Source organism: Lupinus angustifolius, chromosome LG03 (genome assembly GCF_001865875.1).
Source record: "Lupinus angustifolius cultivar Tanjil chromosome LG03, LupAngTanjil_v1.0, whole genome shotgun sequence".
Lineage (NCBI taxonomy): Eukaryota > Viridiplantae > Streptophyta > Magnoliopsida > Fabales > Fabaceae > Lupinus > Lupinus angustifolius.
Genome location: NC_032011.1, coordinates 29,411,916 through 29,423,291, shown reverse-complemented (window position 1 = coordinate 29,423,291; position 11,376 = coordinate 29,411,916). Strand labels below are relative to the sequence as shown.

Below are 11,376 nucleotides of genomic sequence, written 5' to 3'. Positions count from 1 at the left end.
TTATATCAACATTGGATTTCTCTATAATTAATTGTTAGGATTCGGAATAAGTTTAAAAAAGTTCCTCTTTTAATAAATTAATTTTTTCTTGTATTAATTTATTAATTTTAAAATTAATGTATAAATGATGGGTTGAAATGTAAAAGAAAATCAAGCATATTAATCTCTTTGAAAAATAATCTCATTTCTTACCTTTTTATTAAAAACCTTATTCATTACTACTAGTATTGACTAGGGGTGACCATAGATCTGGTTGGATCAAGTAAGGTTTGTCCATTACCTGACGTCAAATGTTGGTTGAGTCATTTTTTGAATTCGAATTTGATATTAAATTCGAAGCTAATTTGACCTTAAATATTGATTGTGTCCACATTTGAACCTGGACTAATTATTGACCCAATTAGATAAATATAATGCATATTTAAAGTCTTTTCAATATTAGTTATTATTATGGATATGTAATTTGACATATAAAAATGATATATATATGTATATTGTTAATAATGTATATATGATAAAAAATTAGAGAATCAATGATACCTTTGACCCAAAATATGTCATTATTCTGTATGGAATTGATAAAGACACATACAAATATGACGAGGGAGTAACTATGACACGGGTCGGTCATGTTTATCCCCTACTCAGTCTTAAATATTGATTGAGACTAAATTTTAAATCGGAACTTGGCCCTAAACTCGATGAGACCTGACTATGTTCGGCCACGATCATGATCAGACCAAATCGGGTGAGCGAATAGGATTGGTCCTGCTCACCTTACTAGTGTTAAGATTTATTTGTTTGGAGATAAATGATTTTTTTCTATTTTCTTTTGTTATTCAAATAATTAATTATTTAGGATTAGGTTTGTAGTTTTGTTTTTAATATTTTATTATTTGCCTCTATATAAATATATTTATCGTCACTGCAAAAAATGTATTTAAACCTTGTTTGTAAATCCAAAAACACAACTTTCTTCTCTCTCACTATTACTACCTCATATTTATGTCTATGTTTTTTGTTCAAGATTGAAACGCATTTTTGGACATTTATGTTACTACGTTAATGTTTACTAATAAATTTTACTCATCAAAAAACACAATTACTACTACATTTTTTATCCAAAATGTGTTTCCAAACATATACATTACTGAGTACAAAAATGAACCAATATATTAAAATGAAAATGTGTGATAAGAGAAGAGAGCGAATTTTGAAAGATAGTATGTGTTGTATATAATGAGGAAGTGATATGTGTAGGAAATGAGGGAAATTATATTATTTTGGATGTATGATTATCTCTTCCCAACAAATGTTGCTCTCAAGAATCGAACTTTAACCTTTTGATATTTCCGGAGATCTGGCAAGGAAGGTCTTACACCACTAAACCAACACCTTATTGGTATTAGAATTTATGTGTATTATAAAATATTCCTTCCACCCTAGTTGAAATTCCTAGAGATGGAATCAAATATAAAGATATGGAAATGTAGAATTACACCAATCTCTTAAAATTTATGAGTTGTTTACATTGTCATTCCTTCAAATACATAAGTATTTCACTCTAGGATAATGTAAGTGTTATTGTAGGCTTGCAATTGCAAACAAAAAGGATATCCATGTAATTTTTTCAAACCATAGGGAACTCTGTATAGTTTTTTTTCTTTCTAAAAACATTGGAAGAACAAGATCTATTTAAGAATTTAGTGAAACTTTACTGAACAAAAAAGATTGACTTAACCTAGTTTTCGGTAGCTCAAAATGCGTAATGGTAGATGGCATCTGCTACACCATCTTCATCATTGCTGGAACCAATTACATTAGCCACAGCTTTGGTCTTCTCTGATCCATTACTAAGTGCAATGCCTAGAGATGCCAGCTCAAGCATCTCAACATCATTTTCACCATCACCAATAGCCATTATCTGCATTTAAGCGATTTCGGGGAGAAATGTTAGTAATGGAAGTCAATGCAGCCACCCACATTGTGGTATATTATTGTAAATATAACATTTACACCTCAAATCATTGATTGTACTATATTTGCATGACTAATAAACATCACAGTTTGACAATCTAAATTTACTGTTTTATACCATTAACTCGAAGTTCAATACATATATGCTATCATGTGAGATGTAATCTCAAATGGGTATTCATGGTTTGGATTGCATGAAAAAGTAAAGCAATCCAAACCAAACAACTAAACAGTGTGATTTTCCAAAACTAAACCAGTTTGATTCTGCAAGACAGTTCCAAGACCGGTTCAGATCCAATATCCAAACATGTTTCCAGACCAGGATTCAAACCATTTTTCCAAACCAATTTTCATATCAGCTTCCAAAAACTTCAGAAACTGCTTCAAAAAACTAATAAAGCAATCATACCCGATTACTTATTTCTTAATAGAAAATGAGAAGGGGTGGTGAATGTGAGAATGGTCAAACCATAGTACGTGGCACCCAACACATCTTGTGATTCTCCTTCCCGTTTTGTTAATCACTCATAAGTCAGAGGAGAATAAATGAGGCACGGGCCTGTGAAAAAGAGTTCAAAGCATTGCGGAAGAAACAACCAAAGAAGCAGCGAAGCGATTGCAATTTGCAACACCTCTGTTTTGGCACGTCCAAAGAGCGACATCATCGCAGAGACCAAGGAAATTGTAGCACATGCTTCCAACCAGTCTGGTTTGGTAATTAGAGAGTGGATCACATTAAAAAATAAACCACAGTATGAAACTAATTTTATAAGGAAAAAAAAAACCAGTTCCAGTTACATAACTGATTCAAAACATGGTTTTTATGTGATCTGCTTTAATTGAAGTATTGATTTGGTTTATTTGGACTTTTGGAACACCGACATGGAAAATTTGGCCAGAATCTAATGGTGAACACTGAAAACAGTGAAATGAGATTAGCAAAAATGTATATTTTCATTCAAATATTCTCACCCCTTTCATATATGGGTGTGTATCAAATTTCGGGAGATACAAACAACAAAATAAATATCACAAGGGAAATTATATTTGTGGTACCTCCTTCGCAGAAACCCCCAAATGATCTAGCAGCAATTTTATTCCATTCCCTTTGCATGTTCCCAAGGGTACAATTTCCAGCATGTCTGGCACAGCTTGAACAACAGTGGCACGACCTTCTGTTGCCTGTGACCAGTGTGGCCGTAAAGTACTAGCCACCCTCTGCTCGGTATCTAAGAAAATCATTTTCTGTAAACCAAAATAACTGTTAGAAAATAAAACTAGAAATGACAAGCATACTAATAAGTTCAGTTAGTCTCTTTACTGCAGTTGTATTTGACAAACAGCATGATGTGATCTTTACTTTTAAACCACGAAGAAAAACAGAGAAAAAATTATATACTTGTAAGGTGACATGTTAAAATACAATGTCCAAATGAGGACTTTTGTTTTGTAACAATTTGGGGAATGGAAGTAGAATTGCCTATTTCTGGTTATACCCGAAATTGGCTTTCAGTTTTTGATCCTTTTTTGAAAGAACTACAAAAAAAAAATAAAAAAAGACGGCTCAGTGCATGAGGCTCCCACCTAGTTGGGTCCAGAGATGATAGATGTACCCAGCCTTACCCTCAAGCGGAGAAACTATTTCCAGGATTTGAACTTGTGATCTCTTGGTCACTAAGCAATAATCTCATTATTGCACTGGGGATTTAATTTAATATTTTTCCTAGAGTCCACACTCCCCTCGTAGCATGGAAGAATTTAATTGGTGTGCTGTGAATAGCGGCCTTAAATTAATTTCAAATTATGCTATCATATCATGATCAACCACACATACAGTAACGAGTAACTGAAATTAGGGAGCATGGATTTCTCCTACTCTAAACTTACCTGTATCTCAGCAGAAGCTAGAAGTTGTTCTACAGAAGGCATGATCTCAGCCTGCAAAGTATTTTTTCCTAAGACACAAAGTAAATTGAAAAATAGAATGCAATGAAGCTCATAAAATTTAGAAAATGAGGTACCTTTGGTTCGTGGTATACTGTATGCAGTGAATCGACAAGTGGGTCATGAAAAAGGGTTAAGCAGCGGCCTTCAGCAAATGCAACGAGCGGAACCTTATGCTCCAAAGAGTAAAGACATACCTGCATTTTAAAGAGTTTACCCCAAAGCAGTGAAATTCCATAATAAATAAATAACTAGATATTTAGATTTGAAAATTGAAACCTTCTATCTTTAAGTAATGCAGAAAAGTGGAATTGTCTAAGGTGCCCGTAAATGTGCTGGATCATAAAAACTCCTCTTATTTTGGTAAAGAAAACAAAACTTCAAAAAAATTATAGTGAGAGAAACATAAAATGGTCACTTAGGGGTTGGAGGGTTTGATTTAAGGATAAGACAACAGCAGTGCCACAATGTTACATAAGTAATTGGGGAACACAGTTACAGCCAGTAAAAAACCACAGGTCATACCACTGCAATGAAGCCCAAGAGGACAAAGGAGTGCAGGACAACATATTCAAATCCAAAAAGTATTTGTCGCTTTCCACCATAGGAAAAGTTATTTTATGAAATGAAGAAGAGAATTAAAGAGGTTACCTCTCTACAGACGTTTGGATCTAAGTTGCTCCTAAATATTTCTTGACCTTGTCTACCATAAACAAGCAATCCCTGAAATCATGTGTTTGGAATTTATGGCACGTGATAATAAAGCTCACAATTCAAGACTAGAGAGAACCTTAAAACAGAAACTATGAAAGAGCAAAATTATGTACAAAATTAAAGTCCAACAGTTCATGTTGGCTGTTCAATTAAACAATATGATGCTAAATTCATCAAATTATTGATTTGGATACAACCAATTACATTATGTAACCATTGTGATTCTATTCTGCTTGTCTGCTTGATAACATCTACAAAGGAATGACAACTTTTGGTGAATGAAGCTTGTGCTTCCATCAAAGGTGCAGTACAATATTATTAAAAATATGATCTGATGTACAATTGCACATATCAATATAAACTTTAATTATTAACATTTTTATTTTATTTCATTTTAGAAATAGTTCTAAATTCTCCTAATTCATCGTACCAGAAATGCTCCCATTTACTAGATGGAAAAAGGTTTAAATATTTTTAATTACTTTTTTCGGTACAATTGTTTTTTAATTACTACAATCAGATTAGTAAAAGAGTTTCATCCAAATCCTAGAAACAGAACTTAGCCTCTTGTAGACATTTAAATGAAAGTGGAATACAAAAATAAAATAAAAGCATGAAGAAGATGATCAGATTTGTGTTGTCAGATTTCTTCAAGATGCCCCTTCTCTTTCATTCCACTCTGAATCCTCGTTTCTCAATCCAAGGTGCCTCACTGGGAGCTCTATCTATAGGTGTCTTCTTGTTGATCTATCACAACTCCTTATGGTGGGTCCCTTTCCCTTTGATTTTATCTTCATATTTATACATCATGTCTAGGTGTCTTATGTACTATTTTATTTGGCCTTCGATTCTTTTTAGAATTCTAACTCCTTTGATTCTAGATAAGGTCTCCAAACCAACTAGAATCTTTTTATTTGATTCTTGACAAGGACTCCAAACACAATTAAAACATGCTTAAATTATTTGAATTAGATTATACTTGAAAATCCACATGGAAGATAAAAATATTAAAAATAAAGATAAAACTAACTCCAATAAAGAGTTTTGCTACATCCTCCCAAAAATTCTCCGAATAGGCTAATACTAAATAAAGCAAGTATTAAATGAAAAAGTAAATGCACCATTGTCTTACAAACACATTGCATGATCACCATAGCCAGGTTAGAAAGGAATTTAGGGCTCACGCTATTAATGTGACCTATGGTTTGCTGAATAGGTCTGCTTTGACTGCAATTGAGTTAAAAAAACCCAAGATTTGAGAGCACAAAAATGCATATTTCTTGGTTATGCATACAAATTTAAAGGTTTCAGATTATGGCGTATTGAAACTAAACCACCAAAGTTCATAATCAGCATAGTTAAATTCAATGAATCACCTGTGCTTCATCCGACGATGGTTTTAGTGAGATCCTAGCCCTAGAATCTTAGTCAATAGTTGATTCCCATTAATTTTATTTTTAGCTATCTTTCTCTCATTTAATTTTTGCTAGTATTTTCATAGGCAAAATAATTGAAATTGCTGAAGTTTGGTAATCACATGATCCTCTTGGGAATGGCACTCTACTCATCACTTATTACTTGTTGACAACCCCTGGAATTGTTGAATCACAAACAAACAAAAAAGACAAAGCATATTATTTGGTAGGGGAAAATCTTTACTGTTTAATATGCATTTATAGGTCAAATTGCCAGGAGAACCCATATATCAATTATTGCTTACACAGGTTAATCTGATGCTAACAGTGCTCTGGTGTTAAAAAGTTAGCATTTTTATGTTTTTTGTTATGTTTCTAGGGTCATCATTTTCATCAAATATCCCATTTAGTGTTTAATGTTAGTTACTTTGTCTTTCTTAAATTATATTGTAGGATATTTTCAATGAAAGGAAGGAAGCAAAACTACTTAAAGTAAATTTTGACAGAATATTGAATAGCGGGTGTGAAATATTAGCAAAATAGTTCCACAACAGACAAATGCATGAATATCTATGACAAGAGATTATAACACTCTATTATGCTTCCAGGCATACAGATGGACGTCCTTTATGAATCAAAGATCATCATCAACATTAAAAGGGAATAAATAATTGACCTGTAAGAAAACCCCAGGAGAAAACTCTGAAACAATGCCATCTTTTCCAGCTAAATCCACCATCTTAAAAATATCTATCACAGCTGGACGCGCCTATTTCCCAATGTTCAAAACCATTTATCAAAACATATTTCAAACCATACATAAGTCTGTATTTATAGAAAAAAATTACTATGGTATATAGCATTAACAGTAGCAAATGATTGATATGTATTGACTGATACAGAATACAATTGTCTAACATGATAGACAAGTAATGAATCTATTTGGTCGTACCTTTCCGGTAGCTATCACAATTTTTACACCTCTTGATGTGGCCTCTCTCAATGCGTTGGCAGTCGCAGGACTAATTTGACTTTTGCTGTTCAGCAATGTTCCTTTATATAGTATAATGCAGGAGTCTATTAAAACCGAGAAAAGGATGAAGGAATATTTGAAGAGTATGTTTTGTTGTGATCTTACCATCCATATCACAGAAGATATGACTGAACTTTGGTTTGTAAAATCTAAGACTGCCTTCTTTTTTCCTGTCTTTTGAAATTCATCTGTAAGTTATTTCCCAACATACTTTCATATATGCAAATAACAGTTACTTGAATTTGAGGAAAGCGTATAAAACAAAAATGTATAAGTTGAAGAATCTAATGCCTACTGGTAAAAAATACAATTACCATCAGAACCATCATGGTGAGAATTTGAATTTATTTCAGTATCATATGCACTCTTTATTAGCCCTTTTCCTTTCCAACCGAGACTCTTTAAAAGGAGTTCCTCCTCTTTCTCCATTTCCACTTCAGCCTCTTCACTTATTTCATGATCAAATCCCAAAAGATGTAACAAGCCATGAACCTGCGAAAAGATGAAATAATTACTATTTTCAAGTCTCAATCTTCATTTCCACAATGTTAGAAGATAAACTACCAATATGCCTGCCTCGTTATCATTTTGAACTACACACCCAGGCCTAGAAGGAAATTAAACAACGGTTCCTTTTCCACGGTAAGTATCTTATGCCTTAGCCAACAATTTCTTTTTGCTCAAATTTCAAACTGAAGTGGAAAGTCAAGCAAGTACTTGACTTTTGCACTTTCAGTATATCAATTCTTGCAATTTCATCCCCCTAACCCTCCCCTTTTTTGTTGTAACTACATGATGAACTTGGTGGATGACAGTATTAATTACTTATTTGCTCTTTTTTGTTATGACTAATGAACTCCTTTGAAGTTGGTGATTAAAGACATGATACTTGAATTTGGAGAGATTAATTAAAATTAAATATTAATTGAAGCAATTGAAGAAATAAACCAATATAAAAGCTAAGCAGTTGCCTCACTCAGCAGAAGACATATACTATTATGTAACATAATAAACTTCGGCCCAATACAGGAAATAATCAAAAAATATCATCAAACCAACCATGAGGATACGGATCTCATCAATAAGACTGAGCCCTCTTTCCTCTGCTTGCCTTGCTGCTGTCTCGACAGAAATTACAATGTCCCCCATCATAAGCTGCAAATAACAGAATTCATCAAGCACTTAGCTTCCTAGACAAGTTCTGATTTTTTATTGACTGGCTGCAAACCTATAACAACCTGCCCTAGTTATAATCAGCTAGACAATGCAATTCTTACAATAGGGAGCTTAAGCCCTGGTATATGTGATGACATTGAGAGAACATCAGTGGCATGATCCTCGTCTCTCCATTCCTTATTAAGTTTTCGAATAAAGTCATCATTGCATAGAAGCACTGATAACTCAATACTTTCAAATCCACCAACATCACTTATAGCAGCATCTCTTGTTTTATACTCCGAACCTTTCAAACCATCAAATGCCAGTTTCATTGCCATGGGAACATTTAGGCGAAGCATCTCTGCAATGTTCTGCATTTGGTGAAAAAAGAAGACCGAGATTAAGGGAAATTAACAATACTCATTCCAGGGAAACCTTTTTTTCACGAAACTTCAATCTAGTCAAAAAAATATAAGGGGGCTTTATCTTAACCACATCCCACATGCCTTTATAAATTAAACTAACCCTCCCTAGAGTTTATAGGTCACAATCCACAAGGCTCCCACCTACTGGGTCTTAGGAGGATAGATGTATGCATACCCATACTCGCAAGCGGAAAGGTTATTTCCAATGTTTGAACCCGTGACCTCTTGGTCACTAGGCAGCAACACCATGGCTGAGCCTCACCCTCTCCATAAAGTTTATAGGTAAAACTACTAAATTCATCATCAAGTTACTTTTTGTTTCAAAGTTGCTACTATAAAATTACATTGATCTCTCTCTCGTGAGGGGATGAGATGATTGTGGTTTCTAAAACAACATAGGTTTCGACTTTCGAGTCTAATTAAGTCAAAGCTCAAACGAGATCAATCAATGTAATTTTTCATGATAATATTGACAATAATAATAACAATAGTGCTACATTACCCTAAGAAGTAAAATTATCAATTGCATGACTAAGAAATATCATCAATCACATTAATCCATAATTTAAACCCGTAACACCATCGTCACTAAGAGGCAACCTTATCGTTACGCCGAAACTCACCCTCTCCATACAGTTTATAGATAAAACTACTAAATTCATCATTTCAAGTTATTTTCATGATAAATACAATGGAATAATGGAGTACCAAAACTTCAGGATCATCAGGCAAATCTTCTTCAATACAAATACCAACAGAGAGTTCCAACTCCTTCGGAGTGATTTTAGAACCTCGCGTTCTTCTCACTTTCCGATACTCTCTCTTCTGTTCCGAACTTGCTCTCACCAACGGTGTCCCCAAACGCTTCGTTTCGTTACGGCACAGAGCATCGTGAAATCCAAGCCATGGTGATTTTGAATGAAAAGAAACGAAAGGAAGGTTTGAGAGATGAACGGAAGCGAAATGAGAAGAGGAGGAAGAAGAAAATGAAGGAATGAAGGTGGCGCGTGTGAAAGTGAAAGCCGCACGCGCCGCCATGGTGGTGTTGGCGGAGTCAATGGGAGTGGAGCGGAGGAGATTAGAGAATCGGGGAAGCATGTAGGAACCAGTGACCTCAACCAATCCAACAACAACAGATAATACCTTCTCTTTTCTATTGGATAGGACTTCGGGTTTATAGTTGAGTTCGGAATCGAAAATTAATGAGCTTAATTAAGAGATGAGTCTTACTTGTCCTACCTTTGTATTTTCGACATTTTATATCTTTTGTATTATTAACGGTATATTTTTACCTTTTTTGGTAAAGACCTAATCACTTCTAGGTTTGTGGTTGTCTCTCCCAATTAAGTGTCCTTCAGAAATTGAACTCTTAACACTTGGTCATCTTGGAGATCAATGGGCCTTACACCTAGGGCTGGAAACGAGCCGAATCGAGTCAAATTAGAGTTCAGTTTGGTTCAGCTCGATAAGGATTGGTTCAACTCGAAACTCAACTCGAGTTCGATACAAGTTATTTTTTAGCTAGAGTTCGGTTCGGCTAAAGTTCGTGACCTATTCAGTTCAGTTTGAATGATTCATTTGAACAACTCAAATAATTAATTAAATTTTAAAAAGTAATGCAAAATATTTTATATATATATATATATAATAAGTATAATCTTGTTTATACATAGAGTAACAATAAATATAAAAAATTAATGTATTAGTCATAATAGACATACAAATTAGTTTATATATATCGAGTCAGGTCATCAAACTAATGAATCGAATTATATTCAACTCAAGTTCAGTTCATTTATTTAACGAGTTCAATTTTCAGTTCAAGTTCAGCTCATTTTGTTCATAAACCAAGTTTATCAAGCTAAATAATGAATTGAGTTTTGAACGAATACCGAGTTGGTTCGGTTCAATACGAGACCTACTTACACTACTAAATCAACATCTTGTTGATCATTTTATATTGTACTTTATAATATTTGTTATAGATTGACATATCTCTTTAGCATATCTAGTCACATTTAGTTGCAACAATATATTTACTCATACATTCTACTTCTACAACGTGTATATCATTTCATACATCATTTTATTGGGTTAAAAAGTTAGTTTCTTGACAACTAAGTCGGGTAAGCATTCGGGTATAGGGTCTACTTCATGTTCAAAAATTAGTAGGTAGAACTTATTAGAACTTATTAGTCTTGGATAAGGGACAAGTCTTATCCGACCAATACTCACTCCTAATTTTTACATATTTATTTTTCCCTAATTTTGGCCTTATAGGATATACAATTAGTTGTATGGAATATTATGTTTTAGTATTATCAATAGTATCTCTTTATATTTTTGAGTAAAAAACTAATTTTTTTCGGGATTCGTAGTTGTCTCTTCAACCCAACAAATATCGCTCTTAGAAATCAAACTCTCGACCTTAAGAATTTAGTGGAACTTATATCACTCGACCAACACATGAAGAAGATAATGGGTCTCAAAAGAAATAAAACACATGAAGAAGCTTTCTATTCGGTTATAGGCAAGTAATATTTTAAGAAGTTCCATAACATAAGCAAATGCTAGAATGGGTAATCACAAATCTTAAGAGTATTAATATTCTACTCTAATAATAATGTGATGCCTCGACCTTGATTAAAAAGATAAAATAAATTCTCATATCAAAACTTCACTAAAATATATGTGTAATAAATATAATAAA

General features: G+C 33.5%; 1 protein-coding gene across 1 annotated transcript; it reads right to left on the bottom strand.

The window, feature by feature from the left end:
- LOC109344407 lies at positions 1,591-9,850 on the bottom strand. Its single transcript, XM_019583196.1, has 12 exons — positions 9,375-9,850; positions 8,361-8,612; positions 8,143-8,238; positions 7,398-7,575; positions 7,189-7,257; positions 7,003-7,103; positions 6,727-6,819; positions 4,573-4,644; positions 3,999-4,118; positions 3,865-3,915; positions 3,034-3,222; positions 1,591-1,924 (listed from the first exon to the last, which is right to left on the bottom strand). Exons 1-12 carry the CDS (start codon positions 9,762-9,764, stop codon positions 1,757-1,759), a joined length of 1,779 nt encoding a protein of 592 aa, XP_019438741.1. The 5' UTR covers positions 9,765-9,850; the 3' UTR covers positions 1,591-1,756.